The sequence below is a fragment of the Artemia sp. Qi Xiang Cuo genome, chromosome 4 (assembly GCF_049724085.1).
Source record: "Artemia sp. Qi Xiang Cuo chromosome 4, ASM4972408v1, whole genome shotgun sequence".
Lineage (NCBI taxonomy): Eukaryota > Metazoa > Arthropoda > Branchiopoda > Anostraca > Artemiidae > Artemia > Artemia sp. Qi Xiang Cuo.
In genome coordinates, this window is record NC_142797.1 from 40825074 (window position 1) to 40852642 (window position 27569).

General features: G+C 34.0%; 1 protein-coding gene across 1 annotated transcript in view; it reads right to left on the bottom strand.

The window, feature by feature from the left end:
* Nucleotides 1-4357: 4357 nt before the first annotated feature.
* Nucleotides 4358-27569, bottom strand: part of LOC148953110 (programmed cell death protein 6-like) — a 31067-nt gene continuing 7855 nt past the window's right edge. The window contains exon 3 of the mRNA XM_089087534.1: nt 4358-4608. Within this exon, the coding sequence (XP_088943660.1) occupies nt 4411-4608 (198 nt within the window). The 3' untranslated portion in view covers nt 4358-4410. The remainder of the gene's footprint in view (nt 4609-27569) is intronic.

The following is a 27569-nucleotide window of genomic DNA, read 5'->3' on the forward strand; positions in this document are numbered from 1 at the left end:
GTCAAAGAATATGGGAAGCTTACAAGGGTGTAAATTGCACTAGTGTCGCAAAAAAATTAACTGCGCCATCTAAACCTTAGTAAACTTGTTTGACCTGAAACTGCATACTTGTTTTTTCACGTATTTTATAATACATAGAAGGGTAAAGAGAGGAGAATTTTGTCTCCATTAGGCCCGCAAGTTTAAAGTCTACTGGCCAAATATACTTGTAAAGATTTTTCCAAGCAAACCTAAGCTTAGTTTGTGCAGATTGAATTTTGAATTCAAATAATTCTTGAAAATAAAAAAAAAATCTCATTTTATTTATACAATATTTTTTAACATATCATAATTCTATTTTCCATTAAAATTTTCTACTTTTCAATGAGGTTGCCAGACTCTACACTGAAAGTGACGCTAGTAGTTTTACGTCCTTGACTTCCCGTGTTTAATCGCCAAATATGCAACGTAAACATTACAGTGTCACCTTTTGAAATCATGATTATTCAAGAATTGAATACAATCTTTGCCATAGACCACCTTCACGCTAGGTCCTGAGGCTTAAGCTAGAGATCTTTCTTGTTTATCACTTTTCAGGAATTCCCATAAATTTCCTATTGTCAGTATTTGTCTCTACTAGAAGGGTGAACTACAAGGTGCCCACTCCTTCAAACAAACTTATACTTAATGTAAAAAAAATCTAGCGTAGAAATTAAGCGCAGAAATGGAAACCTCTAAAATAAGAGGCTGAAGGTTTGGTTTTAGGGTCATAGCCCTCAAATAGAACTCGAAGTCCAATTTACAGATGTAGAAATATTCTCAAACTGTTAATTTTGCCTTGAGACTCTAGCTTGGTTATGCAGAACTCGTTCATTCCCAAGCAATTCATTAGCTACATATTATTAATCAGTTTTCTATCTTATATATTAAATCAAGTTATTTGTACTTCGCATAGAATGTAAGCAGATATCGTTTGCTGTGTTTGGCAGAAGTGTTTGGCAGATATCGTTTGCTTAAGAAGGGTGTTCGTATTTCCGGCCCCGAGATGGATTGCATGAACTGGATAGTTAATTTTTGGGCTAGGTTAAAATATGAAATCCTGTGTTAGCCCAGTGGATTGATCCCTGCAAGGCAGTGCGGGAGTTCGATCTCAGCAGCCGCAAGCCTAGGTAATAGACTTGCTATCCATTCCTGCAAAAAAGACCTGGCAACTGAAATGCTCACAATTGTCGACGTCCTACGCACCATCAACAGCTTTAGTGGATGAGACAACATTATTTGCTACATCATGTCACTGTATTTAATTTACTTTCTTAGGTATCCATTTAGCGCAGCATTTAATTTCACCGGCTTATTATCTACCTCTCTTCCTATTAATTTCCTCGGCAATTTTAAATAATTCACACGTTAGGTCAAAAGTAAATTAAATAAACACACTCTCTTTTCTATTAGCATTCTTTTTTGTTTTGCTTTTGTTTTTTTACTTTGGGACTTAAACTTTAGATTATAATTAAGTAAACTAAATTATGTCTACATTTTTTTTATATTTTCTAGTCCTACTGGTCATTGCTGTACTGCCAGTAGCGCTGATAATTTTTATTTACCATCGCGCAATAATAAAGCGCCCAAGATGCCTTTTAATTTATTTTCCTATTTTCTTGAATCAAGCCTCTCTCTATTGAAATGAAGGGCTAAATTTTCTCATAAGCTGAGTTTCTGCTATTTAAATTTGAATCAATGTATTATTGGACATATATATGTATTATTGGATAAAAAATATGTGGAATGTCAATCAGGCACGTAACTTAAATTTACTCCAGGAAGGAGGGGCACTAAATTTATAAAATCGCATTTTGTTTTATAAAGAACACTGCCTGTAAAATAAAATTTAAGACGTGAACTTTCAAATAAGCTGAGTTTCCTGGGTAGGCATTGATGAAGTTTTGAGTGACAATGAAACACCACAGCAGTAGGCTTATAAAGATTAATGTTAATAGATCAAGTTGCTTAAATTAGGAACTAATTGAGATGAAAAGGTAATGCTATGTGCCGAGAAAATCGACCAATTGACTTTCTTCACATACCTTGGAAGTACGATCTACAAGGTGTTTTCCACTTTGTATATTGTTTCAGACATAGATAGTATAGTTCAAATCAAAATGGCATAAAAGTATAATTATAATGGATTTTTTTTTGTTTATTATTATTTTTTGTTAGATTTCAATTAAATTTTAATTTAATTAAACACTAATATTTTCAATTCAGAGTTTCTTTTTTATGGACAAACAAAATATTTAGGTTATTGGAGAACTCCAATAGGATGACAAACCGAAACGATTGAAATATCAGGGAGAATGGACAATGACTGTTGTTTCCTGAATCATATATCCTTGGGACTTTCAAACCTTACGTTATTTGATTTTGAGATCATCGGGAAATTAAGCTTCAGCATCTAGATTATTATGATAAGAATCTTCATTTCACACGAGGTTCAGAAAAAGAGGTTTTATAGAGGTTTAGATTTTTTGTATTACTGATACACTTGATTTTACAGTTTACAGAACATCTAGACAAAACAAGAGATATTTAACTTCATTTCCAATCATTCTACACATTTTAAAAGAGGTTTTTTCATTTCCTTGGGGGGTCGTGTTCTAAATATCTGTTCAGAACCGTCCGCTTAAAAAGAGACATTCTACTTGGGAACAGCTAGTTATTCTGCGAAGTTTTTAATTCAAGAAGCTTTGAAATAAGAGGAAGACTAAGTTTTGGACACTACTATGAATACTACTACCCTGGCGGCCAAGAAAGCAAATAGCGCGAAAAATGTACTTCACATGATCTCTATTTTCCTGAACCTCTTGAGATCTGGATTGAATTAAGGCATTCGCTATAGATTTCGACGTATCAGTACTCATTATCTTAAATTCCGTCCATGCTGACATACAATGCCTATGTCTTTCAGAACCATCATGTTGTTCTAATAGAGCAGAACTCTCTTTCCGCTTGGAAAATCCTCACTCAATGAAAGCCTCTTTTCTAGCAGTTTCTCCAGCTCTTAGAGTCCCCATAGGAAAATGGCGGCAAGTAAAACAAAACACGGAATTCAAGTTTTTTGAGCATTCAATCCATTCATAAGTCTTATAGTAATATGCACTGAATTTCCTTCCGTTAGAAGTGGAAGCCGGATAACTCTCAAGAATAGGTTAAGCTGGTTTATCGTGACGCATCCTAGAGATATCTGAGAGAGTTTCTTGACTGCTACTGGAACTCGCATGGGGTTCAGCAATGCAAGCTGAACATTCATGGTAATCTCAGTATTGTATTGTTCCGTTATTTTACAAAATTCGGTCAAAGGTGGTGAAATTTGTCTAAATTAACCCGAGACTTTGGAAACTGACAGTATTGTCAGTCGCTTGCACTGAAGTTTCTTCAATTTACTTCCGAATATTCACCGAAAAAAAATGCAAAGTTTGTTGTCGCTCTTTACTCATAGTTAAACGAGTAGTAGACAAGGACTTCACTCAGACACGGCAAGAGAAGAATTGAAGAAACACGTAGAAACTCCCTTAGAAAATCGCTCCCATACTCCACGATGAAACTTTCCCGCTTAGAAACCCCATAAACCAATCACTTACATTTCCCGTTCACGACAGTCCCATACACTCCACTGGGACTAGTCATCCCATAAACTATTCAACAACGTCAAGAATCTGCTGACCAAAACCCCCTTGAAACCCTAGAACACATTTCCTTTCCCAGCTACTAAAAAAGGCAATATACAAAACTCATAGTTTACAACAAATTCTTCACAAGAACAATAACGAAACGGGTACTGACCAAATGAAGCTTAGTTTTGAATGAACCCTCCTCGGAAATAAAATAGTGTAGACGCGCTCGCTCTTAGACATTTCAAAACAAGATTATATAATTAGGGCACCAGTTTGTTGGTCGTATTTATTGGACCAGTTGCTGGTTTAATATAGCACATAGCTAAAATAGAAAATCGCTGTGAAATATAAATAAGACGGTAATTTTCAACGTGTAGGGGGGGGGGGCATGGCCCCCCCTGCCCCCCCTAATTGGCGCCCTTGGTAAGGACCAAGTTTGATGCATTGAGATAAAATTCAAATCAAGCCGCCGCAGTCTTCTAAAAATTTCAAATAATCTTTAAGAAGTTAAGTTATAGTAGGGATTTGACTTGTATAACACATAACTGCGGTAAAAGATTCATTTTCTTTTCAAACATACGAATGGTTGAGCCCTAATTCTTGTAAAGCGTTATTGTGGTTAGTAGTGTATATGGTTAGTAAAGTTATAATGGTAGTACTAAACTAATGTCCTAACTTATTACCTAAAATCATTTTATTTTTTCATCTTTCTCTTATGTAATATAATTAAAAAATAGAGAACTGAAATAAATCTATGTCTTTACACTTTTGCATCGAGAACAAGACAAATGAATTCTTCATAGTGAAGGGTAACCACGCCGTCAAGATCAGTGTCCTTTTTTCTAAATGCTGAAGTCAGGTTCTGGAGTATTATGTAGCACTGAATAAAATCATCAAAATAGATTGTCCCTTTGCCGTGGCGATCAAACTTTTTGTGCATTAGGCAAACTAGACTTTCCTGAAAAAAGTATTAAATGTTGATATAATAAGATTGTTTCTCTCAAATTATCATTTCTGAAATAATGAAAGTCCAATTCAAATTCATGCTCAGTTAGACAAAAGATCCCGGCGTAATTATCATCTACCAATCACTGCACTTTCGTTTACAAGATCTCGTCATTGGTATAAAGTCGTTATGGCTGGAAATTCATATCCAGCTAAACTCACGCGTGAACGGGACTTAACCTAAAGGCAAGAACTTTTAAAAGTAATTCTTTTTACTATTCCACATATAAACTAATTTAGTTGGGAGAGATGGGGAGAATTTAGAATTTACGTGAAAGAATAAGATAGAATGAAAGGAAAAAATCCATAAAAATCAATTAATTTTGTTCCTCTTTATATTTAATAGTCCAAATTCGTAAAAAAAAGAGTCTGAGCTTAATGAAGTCCATTGAAGACATATAGAAAGGCTTGATTACTTTTAAAACCATGGAAAATGATGGACTTCTAAATTACGTTGTTATTGCTATAAATATACCAATAATTGGGATAGTCGTCTTGTTTAATTTGAGAATGAACTGTTAATTTTATTGGTTTTTCTTCTTACATTTCAAGGTTGCTTTGAATAACGCACTTCGTCGTCTACCAAATGAAATAAAAACCTTGGAAGAACGCAATTCACTTTTCTCTGAAAATCATGAAGATGCAGCCTAACTTTGTCTTAGTAGGCAAATTCAAATGTCATAGGGGTTCAAATGGGCTTCAGATTAACGTTAACAAGACCTAAATGACGTGCTTCAATCTTCGGAAAAGAGACGTTGCTTACCATGACCCCTGGTACCAAGGGCGTCACTAGGGGGGGGGGGGGGTTTATGGGGGGGACACCCCCCAAAAGGTCCTCAGAAAGGACTTTTGTTGGGCAAAGCCCGAGAAAAGTCGCTATCTTTCGGCGAAAAGTGAAGCTTCAGGAAAGGATTTTGTCGGGCGAAGCCCGACGAAACTTAAACTTCATGTGCATGAAGTCGACAGAAACCTATTAGCCCCCCTATGAAATGACTAGTGAAGCGGAGCCCAACAAATCTTGGTATTTTGTCGGTCCAATGTAATGTCATAAAAGACTTTCATCGGGCGAAGTACGAAAAAATTTACTGCTTCATCTGTGCAAAGTCAACAGAAACCAATTGCCCCCTAGAAAACAACTTGTTGAGCAAAGCCCTACAAAACATGATATATAGTCGGTCCAATCTAATTTCATTAGACTTCCGTCGGGCGAAGGACTACGAAATTTACTACTTCATCGGCGTGAAGTCAACAAACACTTAATATTTTGTTGGTCTATTACTGTGTCATAAAAGCCTTCCGTCGGGCAAAGACGACGAAATTGACTGCGCCATCTTTGCGAAGTTGACAGAGACCAATTGGCCACCTAGAAAACGACTTGTCGGGTGGAGTTTTCCAAAACTTTATATTTTTTAACGCATCAGTTAGTCGAGGTAGTTTAGTGGTTCGAATGAGAAAAAACTTTATGGAAAATATTGTTTTTTTTTTTCAAAATATCGGAAACAGCCGACATATTTTGCTAATACATGAACTCATAGAATTGCAGGTACTCATAGTATGCTAAGCTTATTTACAACTAGACTTCTTTGGCTTGTTCTCAAAAGCCCTATGACCAATCATATAACCGAGGGTATGAAGAACTAAAACTGCAAGGGAAAGAAACAATTTCTTCTTCTATATTCGAAAACTTTGCTGCTTTGCAACATTATACTTATTTTAATATTTATTTAACAGAACAAAATAAAAAAAAAAAAGAAGGCAGAAACCTCAGTAACCTGGGTTGTACTGCTGCTTCAAAAGAAAATTCTTTAATACACACACACCTCGAAACAAATTCAAACCAAACCAGTTTGTCAAGAGTGAGGAAATTTTACAGGGAATCAAGTTTCTCAGTGATCTAGCAATTTTAATTTGAATTAGTGCGATTACGCTTAGAGCACTATTTTATTTGTTTAGATCATCAGTACATGAAAACGTTTGCAAAAAAAAAGGAAAAGATGCAGAATTAGAACAAAGTTTGTGTGTGAAGTTTGTTTCAAAGAAAGAAAGATGAAAGGTATGACGAATTTGACTGTGATTATCGAGCTATTCACATTTTAAAGCATCATAGTGAGAACTGAAAAACAAAACCGAAGCGAAGATTAGGCCAAAGATTGTGCAAAAAATCCCTATTTGATATTCAAAAGTGGTTACGGCCAGGAAATTCAAAGAAAAGTTTAGAAGGCCCTGTCACGAGCGAACTTCATGTCGAACAGCAAGATAGCTTTGTGCAATTATGTCAACAGAAAGCTTATTCTGTCTTCAGTGGTGATTTGTTTTAGTGCTTCCCAAAGTCTATGCAGAATCTTACTTCTAATGGGAAAATATGATCAACAAGCGTCTTTGTTAAAGGGTAGCAAATTTTAAAAAATTTGATTGAAACACTCAATAATTTGTAATTGATAAACGAGGAAATGATAATAAGATAAGAAATAATTAAAAAATTTATCCTTAATTTTTAATTATATATGATAAAAAGATGAGTTATCCTGAAGGGCGATGAACATGTCCTTTTAATATGCAAGCTTTTTTGTTTTTTTACCTAACTTAATTTTGTTTTCGTGCGTTAGAGGACAGTCCTGGCACGTGGTCTTTCGTACAGCATTGGAGTATTAGAGACGCGTGAGTTATAGATATATTGAATTATACTTATATATATATATATATATATATATATATATATATATATATATATATATATATATATATATATATATATATATATATATATATATATATATATATATATATATATATATATATATATATATATATATATATATATATATATATATATGTATATGTATATGTATATATACAAAATAGCGGTATTTCTATGCAGTGAATCTCTACACGTTTGTGCTTGCTCTCTTCTTTTGGGGTTCTTACCCTCTTTTCTTTCGAGGTATGCTTTAAAATGGAACTTAACTGAACTGAGCTAAGCTGTAGCAAATTGGCTGCAAGAAGCAAAGAAGAATATAGTTTTGAAATTGCCTTTTAACTTTAATAGGTTATGCTTAGGTTTCTTTATAAAAGTTTCTGAATTTGTTTCGAGCTTTTCAATTTTTTCGAATTTGTCAAATAAATACAGACAAAGAACTGTGGTGAAATCGAAGTAAAATTTCAGACATCACTTGAGGAAGTTCGTCCTGGTCTGTCCTTGACAAATATCGGAATCTGAATAGAAGACGATGCCGCTGAAAAAATTGAAGCTACTTATCCTCTCAGGTCTGACGCTGTGGAATTTGGTGAAAGAAAAAAAAACATTGAATGAAGTTCGCAGTTCAGAAATTGATCACGAAGAAGCGTTGGAATCAGCAATACCATCAATCTTGCATTATTGACTGTACCGAGGTAGCAAAAAAACTTAGACTTCAAGTTAAATTGGATTCCGTCACTAACGAATCAGACGCTGCAATACGAGCACTAGACACAGGGTGATAAATCAGCAAATATGGAACTAGGCTTATTAATCAGTCAGAGAAATTCATTTCTAAGAAAGTGTCAAGAATGGAAGGAGTTGATTCTGAAGCCAAAAATTTACAGCAAGCTGGAATCATAAGAGTCGAGCACAATCCCAGGCTCCAGAAAAAATTCAAACTCAGAAAAGCTGAAGCTTATCAAACTAGAACCATTTCAGCCAAAAATCAATTTTCCAAACGACGAGTCCATCCAATCCCAGAGTTCCAAACACCAGTTGCGGTTTGTTAAAAACTGGTACAATGAGTACCCGTACCTAGAGTATAGTGTCGAGAAAGATTTAGCCTACTGCTTTGCCTATTCGTTGTTTCCAACTAGACGCGGCCGTGAATACAGAAACAAAGAGGTGTCAAGGCTTAAATGTTCGTCACTCACTTCCAATCGAATGGTCACAAAGCTTCTGTAAGTTAATAAGGAGAAACTAATGAAATATATAGAGTCAGAAAAAGAAAGGGAAAGAGGCGTCTGTATGTATATATATATATATATATATATATATATATATATATATATATATATATATATATATATATATATATATATATATATATATATATATATATATATATATATATATATATATATATATATATATATATATATATATATATATATATATATATATATATATATATATATATATATATATATATATATATATATATATATATATATATATATATATATATATATATATATATATATATATATATATATATATATATATATATATATATATATATATATATATATATATATATATATATATATATATATATATATATATATATATATATATATATATATATATATATATATAAAAATATATATATATATATATATATATATGCTGCTAAATGTTACCACCACTCTAGGTAAACAAGTGCTGGCATTTCGTGGTGTAAGATTGCCCCTACTTATCAGGGCTAAAATTTGGTAGCGTTTTATAACTGAGGCGTTGGTAAGATCGGTACTCAGAATCCAGTGACAACTGATATTTATTATAAAATAGAACAAAAAAAAAGGAAAAACTTTGTAATTCTATAAGCCCTTCGAAATAGCTCTCTTCAGGGTTGGCTAATCTTGTTATGTGGATGTTTGTTCTTCTGGTCCATAGATGATCCACCGAAAAAGGGGATTACTCTTAATTGAATATATCTAGACATAAAGGACTTGAAATTCTTAGTTTGACAATATTATTCGCTTTTTTCCTAACCTATCTGTATAAAAATTGAGGCCACCTTTGTGTAAACAGTCGGTACGGGGTTAACGAAATGAAAGAATGACTAAAAAGGGAATAGGGTTCTCATCCGTATACACGTCAGAAGAATCCACAGGGGGGTAAGTAATGAGTAGAAAGCTATCTTATAGTCCCACGAGTACACCATATATGGGCATAGAGTCCCTAGGGAGAACACCTGTGCTGTCAGTCCGACGGGGCACCATATATGGGCATGGAATCCCCAGGGAGAACACGTTTCCGAGAAATTGGTGTTCGTCCAGGAGAATTGTTTCCGGGCGAAGTTTATTAATGTCTTTGGAGTTCGTCCAGGAGAATTGTTTCCGGGTGAAGTTTATTAATGTCTTTGGTGCTCGTCCAGGAGAGTTGTTTCCGGGTGAAGTTTATTATTGTCTGACGGATGATGTCAAGGTTCATTGATTTGTCACGAAAGGGGAATTAATTTGTTGTTTCTAAGGGGAATTATTGATCTACGAAAGGGGAATTAATTTGTTGTTTCTAAGGGGAATTATTGATTCACAAAAAGTGAATTAAATTGTTGTTTTTATGAGGAATGATTCAATAAAAAAAATGTAATTAATTTTTTGTTTCCAAGGGGAAGGTGAGGAAGAGATATGTTGATCTATAACTCTGGAGGGACAATGGATTTCTAAGAAATTTGTTTCGTAAACTAACCTAATCTCATGAACCGATGAAAGGACTCCATATATTGGCATAGAGTCCCTCGGGAGAAGATGATTTCTGATAAATTGACTGCGTAATTGAAGGGAGAAAGTCCTCTAGAAATTGATTACATAAACGCTAGAAACCTATAAGGGGCTTGTGACGGGAATCCATTAATGGGCATAGAATGACGTAATCGATTAGGACAAATGGATTTCTGAGAAATTGATTACATAATCGGTAGAACCCTATCAGGAGGTTGTGACTGGGGTCCATATATGGACATAGAAGGACGTAATCGACTAGGACAAATGGATTTCTGAGAAATTGATTACATAATCGGTAGAACCCTATCAGGAGGTCATGACGGGACTCCATATATGGTCATAGAATGACGTAATCGACTAGGAGAGTTGGAATATTTCAGTACTGGTTTGTCGTGGTATACCATGTCACAGTTACATTGTCTTGATTTTTCAAAGTTCATTTTCAATTTATTTCGTTGAAATGCAAGAGTTGGAACATTTCAGTAGTGTTTTGTCGTGGATTACCTTGTCACAGTTACATTCTCTTGATTTTTCAAAGTTCATTTTGAATTTCTTTTATTGAAATGCAAGAGTTGGAATATTTCAGTAGTGTTTCGTTATGGTTTACTTTGTCAGAATTACATTCTATTAGTTTTTCACAGTTAATATTTAAGTTTTTTTATTGAAATACAAGAGTCTGAATATTCTAGTAGTGTGTTGCTGAGGCTTACCATGTAGTAGGTACATTCTCTCGATTTTTCTCAGTTCATTTCGAAAATGTTTAGTTAAAATGCACGAGCGTGATTATTTCACTAGTGCCTTTTCGTTGTTTTACCATTTCACAGTTACATTCTATTGATTTTTAAAAGTTCGTTTTCGATTTCTTTCATTGAAATGCAAGAGTTGGAATATTTCAGTAGTCTTTTGTTGTGGTTTTCCTTGTCACAGTTAATTTATTTTTATTTTTAAAAGTTTATTCTGAATTTCTTTCAATGAAATGCTAGAGTTGGAAGATTTCTGTAGCGTTTTGTAGTGGATTACCATCTAAGAGTGATATTCTATTTATATTTTAAAGTTCATTTTGTATTTCGTTTATTGAATTGCATAACTTGGAATATTTTAGTAGTGTTTTGTCGTGTTTTACCTTGTCAAAGTTACATTCTCTTGATTTTTCAAAGTTTATTTAGAATTTCTTTCGTTGAAATGCAAGAGTTGGAATATATCACTAGTGTTTCGTCGTGGTTTACCTTGTCTCAGTTACATTCTCTTGATTTTTCAAATATTCATTTGAATTTCTTTCGTTGAAATGCAGGAGTTGGATTATTTCAGTAGTGTTTTGCTGTGCTTTACCATTTCAAAGTTACCTCCTCTTCATTCTTCGAATTCATTTTGTATTTCTTTCATTAAAATTTGAGAGTTGGAATATTTCAGTAGTGTTTTGTCGTTGTTTACCTTGTCAGAGTGACATTCTCATTACTTTTCAAAGTTCATTTCGAATTTCTTTCATTGAAATGCAAGAGTTGGAATATGTCAGTAGTGTTTTGTCGTGGTTTACCTTGTCACAGTTACATTCTCTGGATTTTTCAGTTCATTTGAATTTCGTTCATTGAAATGCAAGAGTTGGATTATTTCAGTAGTGTTTTGTCAGGGTTTACCTTGTCACAGTTACATTCTCTTAATTTTTCAAAGTTCATTTTGGATTTCTTTCGTTGAAATGCGAGAGTTGGAATATTTCAGTAGTGTTTTGTCGTGGTTTACCTTGTCACAGTTACATTCCCTTGATTTTTCAAAGTTCATTTTGAATTTCTTTCATGAAATGCAAGAGTTAGAATATTTCAGTAGTGTTTTCTCGTGGTTTACCTTGTCACATTTACATTCTCTTAATTTTCCAAAGTTCATTTTGGATTTCTTTCGTTGAAATGCAAGAGTTCGAATATTTCAGTAGTGTTTTGATGTGGTTTACCTTAGCACAGTTACATTCTCTTAATTTTTCAAAGTTCATTTTGGATTTCTTTCGTTGAAATGCAAGAGTTGGAATATTTCAGTAGTGTTTTGTTGTGGTTTACCTTTTCACAGTTACATTTTCTTGATTTTTCAAAGTTCATTTTGAATTTCTTTCACTGAAATGCAAGAGTTGGAATATGTCAGTAGTGTTTTGTCATGGTTTTCCATGTCTCAGTTACATTCTCTTGATTTTTCAAAGTTCATTTTGAATTTCTATCTGTGAAATGCAAGAGTTGGAATATTTCAGTAGTGTTTTGTTGTGGTTTACCTTTTCACAGTTACATTCTTTTAATTTTTCAAAGTTCATTTTGAATTTCTATCATTGAAATGCAAGAGCTGGAATATTTCAGTAGTGTTTTGTGATGGTTTTCCATGTCACAGTTACATTTTCTTGATTTTTCAAAGTTCATTTTGAATTTCTTTTGTTGAAATGCAAGAGTTGGAATATTTCAGTAGGTTTTTTGTCGCGGTTTACCTTATCAGAGTTACATTCTCTTAATTTTTCAAAATTCATTTTGAATTTTTTTCATTAAAATGCAAGAGTTGGAATATTTCAGTAGTGTCTTGTAGTGGTTTACCTTGTCAGAGTTACATTCTCTTGATTTTTAAAAGATCATTTTGGATTTCTTTCGTTGAAATGCGAGAGTTGGAATATTTCAGTAGTGTTTTGTTGTGGTTTACCTTGTCAGAGTTACATTCTCATGATTCTTTAAAGTTCATTTGGAATTTCTCTCGTTAAAATGCAAGAGTTGGGATATTTTAGTAGTGCGTTTTTAGGGTTTACCTTGACAGAGTTACATTCTCTTAATTTTTCAAAGTTCATTCTGAATTTCATTCTTTGAAAAGAAAGGGTTGGAATATTTCCGTAGTGGTTTGTTGTGGTTTACCTTGTCAAAGTTACATTTTCTCGATTTTTCAAAGTTCATTTTAAATTTCTTTCATTGAAATACAAGAGTTGAATTATTTCAGTAGTGTTTTGTCGTGGTTTACCATTTCACAGTTACATTCTATTGATTTTTAAAAGTTCGTTTTCGATTTCTTTCATTGAAATGCAAGAGTTGGAATATTTCAGTAGTGTTTTGTTATGGTTTACTTTGTCACAGTTACATTCTCTTGATTTTTTCAAAGTTCATTTTGAATTTCTTTCACTGAAATGCAACAGCTGGATTATTTCAGTAGTGCTTTGTTGGGGTTTACCTTGTCACAGTTACATTCTCTTGATTTTTTAAAGTTCATTTTGAATTTCTTTCGTTGAAATGCACATGTTGGATTATTTCAGTAGTGTTTTGTCGTCGTTTAACTTGTCACAGTTACATTCTCTTAATTTTTCAAAGTTTATTTAGAATTTCTTTCGTTGAAATGCAAGAGTTGGAATATGTCAGTAGTGTTTTGTCGTGGTTTACCTTGTCTCAGTTACATTCTCTTGATTTTTCAAATATTCATTTGAATTTCTTTCATTGAAATGCAAGAGTTGGATTATTTCAGTAGTGTTTTGTTGTGCTTTACCTTGTCACAGTTACATTCTCTTAATTATTCAAAGTTCATTTTGAATCTCTTTCGTTGAAATGCGAGAGCTGGAATATTTAACTTTGGTTTTGTCTTTGTTTAACTTCTTACAGTTACATTATATTGATTTTTAAAAGTTCATTTCGAATTTCTTTCATTGAAATGCAAGAGTTGGAATATGTTAATAGTGTTGTGTCGTGGTTTACCTTATCACAGTTACATTCTCTTGATTTTTCAAAGTTCATTTTAATTTCGTTAATTTAAATGCAAGAGTTGGATTATTTCCGTAGTGTTTTGTAAGGGTTTACCTTTTCACAGTTAAATTCTCTTAATTTTTCAAACTTCATTTTGTTTTTATTTCGTTGAAATGCTAGAGTTGGAGTATTTCAGTAGTGTTTTGTCGTGGTTTATCTTGTCACAGTTACATTCCCTTGATTTTTCAAAGTTCATTTTGAATTTCTTTCATTGAAATGCAAGAGTTGGAATATTTCAGTAGTGTTTTGTTGTGGTTTACCTTGTCACATTTACATTCTCTTAATTTTCCAAAGTTCATTTTGGATTTCTTTCGTTGAAATGCAAGAGTTCGAATATTTCAGTAGTGTTTTGATGTGGTTTACATTAGCACAGTTACATTCTCTTAATTTTTAATATTTCATTTTGAATTTCTATCGTTGAAATGCAAGAGTTGGAATATTTCAGTAGTGTTTTGTTGTGGTTTACCTTTTCACAGTTACATTTTCTTGATTTTTCAAAGTTCATTTTGAATTTCTTTCACTGAAATGCAAGAGTTGGAATATGTCAGTAGTGTTTTGTCATGGTTTTCCGTGTCTCAGTTACATTCTCTTGATTTTTCAAAGTTCATTTTGAATTTCTATCGTTGAAATGCAAGAGTTGGAATATTTCAGTAGTGTTTTGTTGTGGTTTACCTTTTCACAGTTACATTCTTTTAATTTTTCAAAGTTCATTTTGAATTTCTATCATTGAAATGCAAGAGCTGGAATATTTCAGTAGTGTTTTGTGATGGTTTTCCATGTCACAGTTACATTATCTTGATTTTTCAAAGTTCATTTTGAATTTCTTTCGTTGAAATGCGAGAGTTGGGATATTTCAGTAGTGTTTTGTTGTGGTTTACCTTATCAGAGTTACATTCTCTTAATTTTTCAAAGTTCATTTTGAATTTCTATCATTGAAATGCAAGAGTTGGAATATTTCAGTAGTGTCTTGTTGTGGTTTACCTTGTCACAGTTACCTTCTCTTAATTTTTCAAAAGTTCATTTTGGATTTCTTTCCTTGAAATGCGAGAGTTGGAATATTTCTATGGCGCTTTGTTGTGCTTGACCTTGCCAGAGTTACATTCTCTTGATTTTTCAAAGTTCATTTGGGATTTCTATCATTGAAATGCGAAAGTTGGATTATTTCAGTATTGCATGTCATCGTTTACCTTTTCACTGTTACATTTTATTAATTTTTAAAAGTTCATTTAGAATTTCTTTCATTAAAATGCAAGAGTTTGAATATTTCAGTACTGTTTTGTTGTGTTTTACCTTGTCAACGTTACATTCTCGTGATTATTCAACGTTCGTTTTGGTTTTTTTTCGTTGTAGTGCGAGAGTTGAAAAATTTCAGTAATTGTTTGTTGCGGATTTAATAGTTACAGTTACATTCCCTGGATGTTTCTATCTTAAGGTCGTTTTTCTATCTTTGAAATGTTATATTTGTTACATTTAAGTAGTGTATTGTTGTGGTTTAAATTGTCATATTTACATTCTCTTAATTTTTCAAAGTTCATTTTGGATTTCTTTCGATGAAATGCAAGAGTTGGAATATTTCAATAGTGTTTTGTCGTGGTTTACCTTGTCACAGTTGCATTTTCTTGATTTTTCAAAGTTCATTTTGAATTTCTTTCGTTGAAATGCGAGAGTTGGAATATTTCAGTAGTGTTTTGTTGTGGTTTACCTTGACACAGTTACATTCTCTTGATTTTTCAAAGTTCATTTTGAATTTCTTTCGTTGAAATGCAAGAGTTGGAATATTTCAGTAGCGTTTTGTTGTGGTTTACCTTGTCACAGTTACATTATCTTAATTTTTTAAATTGAATTTTGGATTTCTTTCATTGAAATGCAAGAGTTGGAAAGTTTCAGTAGTGTTTTGTTGTGGTTTACCTTGTCACCGTCTGCATTCTCTTAATTTTTTAAAGTTCATTTTTAATTTCTTTCGTTGAAATGCGAGAGTTGGAATATTTAAGTAGTGTTTTGATGTGGTTTACCTTGTCACAGTTACGTTCTCTTGATTTTTCAAAGTTCATTTTGGTTTTCTTTCGTTGAAATGCAAGAGTTGGAATATTTCAGTAGTGTTTTGTTGTGGTTTACCTTGTCACATTTACATTCTCTTAATTTTTCAAAGTTCATTTTGAATTTCTATAATTGAATTGGAATATTTCAGTAGTGTTTTGTCATGGTTTACCTAGTCACAGTTATATTCTCTTAATTTTTTAAAGTTCATTTTAGATTTCTTTCGATGAAATCCAAGAGTTGGAATATTTCAGTAGTGTTTTGTTAAGGTTGACCATGTCACAGTTACATTCTCGTGATTTTTATAAGTTCATTTTTGAATTTCTTTCGTTGAAATGCAGGAGTTGGAAAATTTCAGTAGTGTTTTGTTATGGTTTAGCTTGTCACAGTTACATTCTCTTGATTTTTAAAAGTTCATTTTGGATTTCGTTCGTTGAAATGCAAGAGTTGGAAGATTTCAGTAGTGGTTTGTCGTGATTTACCTTTTCACATTTACATTTTATTGATTATTCAAAGTTAATTTTGAATTTCTTTCATTGAAATGTAGGAGTTGGAATATTTCACTAGTGTTTTGTCATGGTTTACCCTGTCACAGTTACTTTCTCTTTATTTTTCAAAGTTTATTTTGAATTTCTTTCGTTGAAATGCAAGAGTTGGAATATTTCAGTAGTGTTTTGTTGTGGTTTAACTTGTCACATTTACATTCTCTTAATTTTTCAAAGTTCATTTTGAATTTCTATCATTGAAATTGGAATATTTCAGTAGTGTTTTGTCGTGGTTTACCTTGTCACAGTTACATTCACTTGATTTTTCAAATTTCATTTTGAATTTCTTTCGTTGAAATGCAAGAGTTGGAATATTTCAGTAGTGTTTTGTTGCAGTTTACCTTGTCACAGTTACATTCTCTTAATTTTTCAAATTCCATTTCTAATTTCTTTCATTGATATGCAAGAGTTGGGATATTTCAGTAGTGTTTTGGAGTGGTTTTCCTTGTCACACTTACATTCTCGTAATTTTTTAAAGTTCATTTTGGATTTCTCTCGATGAAATGCAAGAGTTGGAATATTTCAGTAGTATTTTGTTGTGGTTTACCTTGTCACAGTTATATTCTCATGATTTTTCAAAGTTCTTTTTAAATTTCTTTCTTATAAATTCATGAGTTAGAATATTTCACTATTGTTTTATCGTGGTTTACCAAATCAACGTCTACAATCTTTGGATTTTTAAAGTTCATTTTTAATTTCCCTTGGTAGAACTCATGAGTTGCTTTATTTCAATAGTGTGGCTTCTTGCTTTACCTTGTCAACCTTACATTCTCACTATTTTTCAACTTTTGTATCGGATTTCTTTCGGTAAATTGCATGAGTTGGAATATTTCATTAATTTTTTGTATTGGTTTACCTTGTCACAGTTACATTCTCTTAATTTTTCAAAGTTCATTTTGAATTTCTTTCGCTGAAATGCGAGAGTTGGAATATTTCAGTAGTGTTTTGTCATGGTTTACCTTGCCACAGTTACATTCTCTTGAGTTTTCAAAGTTTATTTTGAATTTCTTTCCTTGAAATGCAAGAATTGGATTATTTCAGAAGTGTTTTGTCGTGGTTTAGCTTGTCACAGTTACATTCTCTTGATTTTTCAAAGTTCATTTGAATTTCTTTCATTGAAATGCAAGAGTTGGATTATTTCAGTAGTGTTTTAATGTGGTATACATTGTCACAGTTACATTCTCTTAATTTTTTCAAAGTTCATTTTGGTTTTCTTTCATTGAAATGCGAGAGTTGGAATATTTCAGTATTGTTTTGTCGTGGTTTACCTTCTCACAGTCACATTCTCTTGATTTTTCAAAGTTCATTTTGAATTTCTTTCATTGACAAAAAAGAGGGGGCTTATTTCAGTTGTGTTTTGTCATGGTTTCCCATGTGAGAGATACATTCTATTGATTGTTCAAAGTTCTTTTTGAGTTTATTTCGTTGAAATGCGAGAGTTAGAATATTTCAGCAGTGTTTTGTTGTTGTTTACCTTAACACAGTTACATTCTCTTAACTTTTCAAAGTTCATTTTGAATTTCTTTCGTTGAAATGCAAGAGTTGGAACATTTCAGTAGTGTTTTGTTTTGGTTTACCTTTTCACAGTTACATTTTTTTGATTTTTCAAAGTTCATTTTGAATTTCTTTCGGTGAAATGCAAGAGTTGGAATATTTCAGTAGTGTTTTGTTGTGGTTTACCTTGTCACAGTTACATTCTCTTGATTTTTCAAAGTTCATTTTGAATTTCTTTCATTGAAATGCAAGAATTGGAATATTTCACTAGTGTTTTGTCATGGTTTACCATGTCACAGTTACATTCTCTTGATTTATCAAAGTTCAATTTGAATTTCTTTCGTTGAAATTCAAGAGTTGGAATATTTCAGTAGTGTTTTGTGGTGGTTTACCTTGTCACAGTTATATTCTCTTAATCTTTCAAAGATCATTTTGGATTTCTTTCGTTGAAATGCAAGAGCTGGAATATTTCACTAGTGTTTTGTCGTTGTTTACGTAGTCACAGTTACATTCTCTTGATTTTTCAAAGTTCATTTTGGTTTTTCTTTCGTTGAAATGCAAGAGTTGGAATATTTTAGTAGTGTTTTTTTGCGCTTTACATTGTCACTCTTACATTCTCTTTGAATGTCTCTTTTCAAAATTCATTTTGGATTTCTTTCATTTAAATGCAAGAGTCGGAATATTTCAGTAGTGTTTTGTTGTGGTTTAACTTGTCACAGTTAAATTCTCGTGATTTTTCAAAGTTCATTTTGAATTTCTTTATTAAGAGTGTTTTGAAATGTTTTACCTTGTCACAGTTATATTCTCTTAATTTTTCAAAGTTCATTTTGAATTTCTTTCGTTGAAATGCAAGAGTTGGAATATTTCAGTAGTGTTATATTGTGGTTTACCTTATCACAGTTACATTTTCTTGATTTTTAAAGTTCATTTTGAATTTATTTCGTTAAAATGCATGAGTTGGAATATTTCAGTAGTGTTTTGTTGTAGTTTACCTTGTCACAGTTACATTCTCTTGATTTTTCAAAGTTCATTTTGGTTTTTCTTTCGTTGAAATGCAAGAGTTGGAATATTTCAGTAGTGTTTTGTTGTGGTTTACCTTGTCACAGTTACATTCTCGTAATTTTTTAAAGTTCATAAATTATTTAAAGTACGTACGCGCGCGTACGTAGGCTGACCTAACCTAACTTAACATAACCTAACCTAACTTTATCTAGCCTAACCTAACCTAACCTAACAAAAATCAAGAAAATGTAACTGTGTCAAGGTAAAGCACTACAAAACACATTTCAACGAAAGAGATCTAAAATGAACTTTTGAAAATCATGAGAATGTATCCGTGACAAGGTAAACCATGACAAAACATTACTGAAATATTCCAACTCTTGCATTTCAACGAAAAGAAATTCAAAATGAAACTTTGAAAAATCAAGACATTGTAACTTTTATACTGTAAATCACGACAGAAAAATACATACATGAAGAAAACATTTCACTACCTCGATAGAAAATCAAAATATAATATGAAAAGTCTATGAATTGTATATTCTGCTACTTTAATCACGACAAATAGCTAGAGAAATATTCCAACTCTTGCCTTCCACCAATAGATAATCCAATCGAATATAGAAATATCAATAGAATGTAACTGTGAAAAGGTAAACCAAAACAAAACACTAATTAAGATTAATTTACATTAAGAGAATGTAACTGTGACAAGGTAAACCACAACAAAACACTACTGAAATATTCCAACTCTTGCATTTCACCTAAAGAAAAACAAAGTGAACTTTGAAAAATCAAGAGAATGTAACTGTTACAATGTCAACCACTAAAAAACACTACTGAAATTTTCCAATTCTTGCATTTCAATGAAAGAAATTCTATATTAACTTTGAAAAATCAAGAGAATTTAACTGTGACAAGGTAAACCACAACAAAACACTACTGAAATATTTCAACTCTTTCATTTCAATGAAAGAAAATCAAATAGAACTTTGAAAAATCAAGAAATTTGTAACTGTGACATGGTAAACCACGACAAAACACTATTGAAATATTCCAACTCTTGCATTTAATCGAAAGAAATTCAAAATGAACTTTGAAAAATCAAGAGAATGTAACTGTTAAATGTAATACCACGACAAAACACTACTGAAATATACTAACTCTTGCATTTCAATGATAGAAATTCAAAATGAACTTTGAAAAATTAAGAGAATGTAACTGTGACAAGGTAAACCGCAACAAAACACTACTGAAATATTCCAACTCTCGCATTTCAACGAAAGAAATTCCAAATGAACTTTGAAAAATCCAGAGAATGTAACTGTGACAAGCTAAACTACGACAAAACACTACTGAAATAATCCAAGTCTTGCATTTCAATGAAAGAAATTCGAAATGAACTTTGAAAAATCAAGAGAAAGTAACTGTGACAAGGTAAACCACGAGACACTACTGAAATATTCCAACTCTCGCATTTCAGCGAAAGAAATTCAAAATGAACTTTGAAAAATTAAGATAATGTAACTGTGACAAGGTAAAGCACAACAAAACACTACTGAAATAATCCAACTCTTGCATTTCAATTAAATAAATTCAAATGAACTTTGAAAAATCGAAAGAATGTAACTGAGACAAGGTAAACCACGACAAAACACTACTGACATCTTCTAACTCTTGCATTTCAATGAAAGAAATTCGAAATGAACTTTGAAAAATCAAGATAATGTAACTGTGACAAGGTAAACCACGACAAAACACTACTGAAATATTCCAACTCTTGCATTTCAAGGAAAGAAATTCAAAATGAACTTTGAAAAATCAAGAAAATTTAAATGCGACAATGTAAACCACGTCAAAACACTACTGAAATATTCCAACTCTTTCATTTCAACTAAATAAATTCAAAATGAACTTTTAAAAATCAAGAAAATGAAAGTGTGAAAGGGTAAACCACGAGAAAACACTCCTGAAATATTCCAACTCTTGCATTTCAACGAAAGAAATCGAAAATGAACTTTGCAAAATCAAGAGAATGTAACTGTGAAATGGTAAACCACGACAAACCCCTACTGATATATTCCAACTGTCCTAGTCGATTACGTCATTCTATGCCCATATAAGGACTCCCGTCATGACCTCCTGATAGTGTTCTACCGATTATGTAATCAATTTATCAGAAATCCAACTGTCCTAGTCGATTACGTCATTCTATGCCCATATATGGAGTCCCGTCATGACCTTCTGATAGGGTTCTACCGATTATGTAATCAATTTCTCAGAAATCCATTTGTCCTAGTTGATTACTTCATTCCATGTCCATATATGGACCCCCGTCACGACCTCCTGATAGGGTTCTACCGATTATGTAATCAATTTCTCAGAAATCCATTTGTCCTAATCGATTACGTCATTCTATGCCCATAAATGGATTCCCGTCACGAGCTCCTGATAGGGTTCTACCGATTATGTAATCAATTTCTCGGGAATTCTCTCCCTTCGATTACGCAATCAATTTTTCGGAAATCCTCTCCCCTCGAGGGATTCTATGCCCATATAGGGATTCATTTCTCGGAAATCTATTTTCCCTCTCGAGTCCTAGATCAATATATCTCTTCCCCACCTTCCCCTTAGAAACAACAAATTAATTGCCCTTTCTTGAATCAATAATTCACCTTAGAAACAACAAATTAATTCCCCCTTCGTGAATCAATAATTCCCCTTAGAAACAACAAATTAATTCCCCTTTCGTAGATCAATAATTCCCCTTAGAAACAACAAATTAATTCCCCTTTCGTGATAAATCAATCAACCTTTACATCATCCGTCAGACAATAATAAACTTCACCCGGAAACAATTCTCCTGGACGAGCACCAAAGACATTAATAAACTTCACCCGGAAACAATTCTCCTGGACGAACTCCAAAGACATTAATAAACTTCGCCCGGAAACAATTCTCCTGGACGAACACCAATTTCTCGGAAACGTGTTCTCCCTGGGGATTCCATGCCCATATATGGTGCCCCGTCGGACTGACAGCACAGGTGTTCTCCCTAGGGGCTCTATGCCCATATATGGTGTACTCGTGGGACTATAAGATAGCTTTCTACTGTAATGTTGTTGTCCGATAATTCCAATTTTCTGGGTGTATGATCTTTATAAACGCCAGGCTAAGTTACACGGAACACTAGGCTGAAAAAGTGAAGCACAAAAGACTCTCCTAAAGTCGACTTCTTGGTTACAGTTTCCACCCTCTTTAAACCTTCGGTTATTCGAAGCTTCTTCTACAAGTTTAAATTTCTGGGAATAAATTAATCTTAGCTTATTTTAACCTTTAAAATTCTGTATTTTGTCTAAATGGCTCAAGCCTTGGCTAAGTGAAATATACTAACTGAACTATAAACCCAAATCACCAAAATATAATAAATTTCTTGAGTCCTAAGGTATTTGCGCGCGTGTTTTTCTGTTGCTAATCTGTTTTAGTTAGATGTTCCATCCCATAATTAATAAACCCTTTATAAGTCTATTTACAACCCTCAAATGGGAATTTCTGCTCTGAATTCCATTTCAGTTTAAATATCTCAAATGTAAGTATTAAATCTATTAACTCAACTCAGCATAAGACCTGAGTTTAGCCCAGGCGACAGAAATCTCTTTGAAGCTTATTATCTTATTTCAGTGGTTCTCAAAGAAAATTTATGGAGGCGAGTAGTAGCTTTTTATCCTAGTTAAAAATAACTTCACTCTCTCATATTCCTTGGTTCCGAGGCAAAACTCCCTCGATTTGTCTCTCAACCGTACTTTTTATTCATTTTGCTGCTTGATCCGTTTAGCCACCTTCCCCTGCTCTTTTAGCCAATCAACAAATTTTTGTAAAAAATAGTTTTTTTTCAGTATTTCAAGGCCTTGCGTTCCTATTTGTTTTATACCAAACTGGTCTAAATTAGGTCTTCAAATATTTATCACGAATTCAAAAGTCGTTCGATACTTGGAACAAAGAAACGTCACTACAAGATTTATGACTAGTTACGCAAGGCGAATTTATTTTCAAATTCAAGCTAATTTGAAATTGTCGCTTTGTTTCAGTAGGGAGCCAGATACTACTCGTGACAGTACATAATTTATTCATGGATTATTGATCCACGAAGGGGGACTAGATTTCTGAGAAATTGATTTGCACAATCGGAGGGGAATTCTATCATGAGGGGATTTCATTTTTAAATATGGCTTCTCAGGTCTTTAGGTCTGAGAGATAAATTAATATTCTATTTTTAAATATGGCTTCTCAGGTCTTTAGGTCTGAGAGATAAATTAATATTCTTTCGAAGCAATAATAGTGTAAGTAGGAACACCTTAGATACTTTTTCAGAAATTCAAGACAGATTATATATATTTTACGCGGGAAATGGTTTCCTGGGAATTTCAAATGTGACAGCGCAGGAATGCCAAAACAAAGGAACGCGCAGAAATTACTTTTAAGGTATTATTTGGGCGAAACAAATTAATCGGCATTTTAGGAATTTTTTGGGCGAAACAGTTTGAGACATTTTAGAAGATGATTTGGGGTGAAACTCTGTGGTCGTTATAATACAAAAGTGCCATTTGAAAAGTGTTGTGAGGTCCCCTACCCCAACCCCAAAGGGCCCCCTACCCCCGAGCCCCCAAAGGGTCCCCTCCCCCAGGGACCCCTCCCCTGGGCCCCCAAAGAGCCCCCTCCCCCAGGCCCCCAAAGGGCCCCCCAGGATCTCAAAGAGCCGCCTCCCCGGGCCCCCCTCCCCCAGGCCCCCAAAGAGCCCCCTCCCCGGGCCTCTCCACCCCATCTTTTTAATACTATTTTTTGCACACTTGAGACACAGAAGGGCCCCCCTCCACCCAACTTTTTGGCTCCCCCCGATTATATCTTTTCAGAGCAAGCTCTTTACGAAATGTCGCTCCTAAACCAGTTTTACAAATTGAAGTACTCATCCTTATAACCAACAACTTTACAATATGGCTTTTTGAATACCCCAACACCAAGCAATACTTTTCAAAGGCTTTATTATATTTTTCAGAACAAGTTCCTTTCTTAATATCCCTCTTAAACCTATTTTACAACTTGAAGTACTCATCCTTTTCATCCCACATACAAACAGAGAAAGACAGCCACTTTAGAAATACTAACCAACAATGAAAGACAGATAAGACATTCAAACCAAAAAAGACATACACTTCAGACAAACAAACAGACAAAGACAGACGCTTTAGACAAACAAACAAACAAAGGCAGACACTTCAGAAATACAAACCAACAAAGACAAACACTTCAGACATACAAACAGAGAAAGACAGGCACTTTAGACATACAAACCAACAAAAGACAGACACTTCACACATACAAACCAACAAAGACAAACACTGAAGACATATTGAATATATTTTACGCGGGAAATGGTTTCCTTGGAATTTCAAATGTGACAGCGCAGGGAGGCCAAAACAAAGGAGCACGCAAAAATTACTTTTAGGGGATTATTTGGGCGAAACAAATTAATCGGCATTTTAGGAATTTTTTGGGCGAAACAGTTTGAGACATTTTAGAAGATGATTTGGGGTGAAACTCTGTGGTCGTTATAATACACAAGTTTCATTTGAACAGTGTTGTAAGGTCCCCTACCCCAACCCCAAAGGGCCCCCTATCCCCAGGCCCCCAAAGAGCCCCCTCCCCCTGGGCCCCCAAAGAGCCCCCGGGCCCCCAAAGGGCGCCCTCCCCCCGGGCTCCCAAAGAGCCCCCCTCCCCCGGGCCCCCCCCATCTTTTTAATACTTTTTTTGTGCACTTGAGACACAGAAGGGCCCCCCTTCCCCCCCCCCCCCCAACTTTTTGGCTCCCCTCGAATATTTATTTTCAGAACAAGTTCTTTACGTAATGTCCCTTCTAAACCAATTTTACAACTTGAAGTACTCACTTGAAGTTACACTATTATGGCTTCGAAAGAATATTAATATTTATCTCTCAGACCTAAAGACCTGAGAAGCCATATTTAAAAATAGAATATCAATTTATCTCTCAGACCTAAAGACCTGAGAAGCCATACTTAAAAATGAAATCCCCTCATGATAGGATTCCCCTCCGATTATGCAAATCAATTTCTCAGAAATCCTATCCCCTCTTGTCCCATTCGATTATGCAAATCAATTTCTCAGAAATCTAGTCCCCCTTTGTGGATCAATAACCCATGAATAAATTATATACTGTCAAGAGTAGTACCTGGCTCCCTACTTATTTCTGATCTATCAGAGAAAGGGTATATCAAGTTTTACTAAAATTGAGTTACCAAATTACACAAAATTAAGGCCTCCTTACAATGAGAAGAATCATGACGGGAAATTCACGTTGAGGTAGCTAGTCTTCATTCGAGACACAACATCGAAATGGACCATTGAATGAAAAACCAGATGAATTGGAATGTTACCAGTTATCTGTCGGGTAATAGGCAAAATGAATTGACTGCGACTGTTCTAACAGAGCTAGTTCAAAAATCATAGCAGAAGTTAATGAAGCTGACTTCTTTGGCATCTTCGAAGACGTAACACCCCCTGCCAGCCATGAAGTGTTGAGCTGTAGGTTTACGGTACACTGATGGAGAGGGAGCCGCTAAAGAGCGTTTACTCGTCATTGTAGATTCTGAGTCAAAGAAAGGAGCCGATATAGCAGAAGAAATTCTACGAGTTTTGTGAAAGGCTCGTATCAATGTAGAAAAACTGACATTTCAATGCTACGATTTTGCAAGTAACATGTGTGGGCCCGTCGAAGGAACACAAGCTCTCATTTCCAAGAAGTTAGGAAGAAATATTCAATACCTCAGGTGCCTAGCCCACAGAGGGAGCATTGCCGTTGTTTTTGCAGGGATTTGCAATAGCGCTGGAAGTATCATTGAGCTTGCCGAGTTGTTCGCTCTAGCGAATTAGAACAGACGAGGGTTGCCTTTAGTTTACACAGCATTCACTTTTGCATAAACTATTTCAGTGACATTAGCTGACGGTGAACGAATATTTGGCAAGATGAAAATCGTCAAGAACAGATTGAGGTTACGTATGGGAAACGATCGACTTGACCATGCTTATGATGTCAGAAAAAGACCTGCTGGAAAAATTTGGCCTCAACCTACTTATAAAAAAGTGAAAAGTTGTAAAACCACGCAGCCTTAAAGTTTAGCTTATTTTCTTTGTGTTGATTTTGCTTTTATACCTGAGTTTTTCTCTACATTATTATATGACAATATTCCGTTACTAATAAACATTATTTAACACCTCAAAAACGAAATAACAAATATCGGTTGCCGTCGGCACCTGCCCAAATTCGTTGGCACAATTGGGACCCCCCCCCCCCAAAGTTAAAAGGCTAGTGACGCCCCTTCCTTGTACCCTACCACTTCGACTGCAGTTATCCTTGGTGTGATACTCAGCGACGGTTATTTATTTAGCCCACATGTTACGATCCTTGTAAGAAAGGGCAAGCGTGTACTGTGATCCTTGATCACACTGTGTCTATTGGGTTTTTCTGCAAAGCAATTACTGCTCGAGTACACGTGAAATGTACGCCCTTTGCTTGAATACGCATGCCCAGTTTGGGGCCCACAAGTGCATAACATCCAATACCTCAACGACGACATTGAAACAGTGCAAAAAAGAGCTTTAAAAATCATCCTAGGAACCAAGTATGTCATTTACGAATCCGTTCTCATAACTGTTGAAATCCCAACCTTTAAAGATTGCAGGCACCATCCAATGTGTAAGTTTAGACACTTAGTGTGATTGAGTGATAAACACCGTTCCCCACTGCCCCCTGCTTAAAAGCTTAAAAGGTGCTTAAAAGCACCTTGAATCTTTTAATGCGACACAAACTTTTCGAAGTTGAATCCTATACAGTGGTGGTTCTGGCTTCTCTTGCGCCTAGGTGAAAATCATAATTAGTGCCCCCCCCCTCCTATCTCCCAAAGATTTTCAGGCTAAATTTTAACAAAATTTTAATTTATTAAAACAATTTATCGTTTATTTAAATCTGACTTTTCTTACTTTATATAGGAAAAGATATGGGGACAATGAAAATTTCAAATTCAATTTGCTTATGCTTAGCGCTAACTGTATCCTCTACTTTATTGTAATAAAAATACAAATCAAAAAGCATTATAAATGTGAGATTTTTTACTTGAAATTTTGCGTCCCTAAAATTTCTGCGAACCGGGCAATTGCACCCTCTGTCCCCCACTAAAACCACATCTGATCCTACGTTACTGCATAAAAGCAGGAGCTTTACTAGCCAAAACGTTTTGTCTTTTTTTTTGGGGGGGGGGGGGGTAAATTTTATCGACTTATCGCTCATTTTTACTGACTTATTTTATTTCATCAATAATTAAATGATATCGGTTTATTTCATACGGTATAAACAGGATAAAAATTGTTTCCTATATTGGGGGTAGAGCTATATGGTAGTATATGGTGGTAACAGAGCTGCTTCTCTACTACTAATTAATCACCTATTACGCCACTTTGAACAAGGTCGAATATTAAGCGTTGGCTTATTCATATAAAGCGTTGGGGCTAAGCTTCTCGTGATTTTTTCTGATACTTTTTTCTTTTTTTTTTTTTTT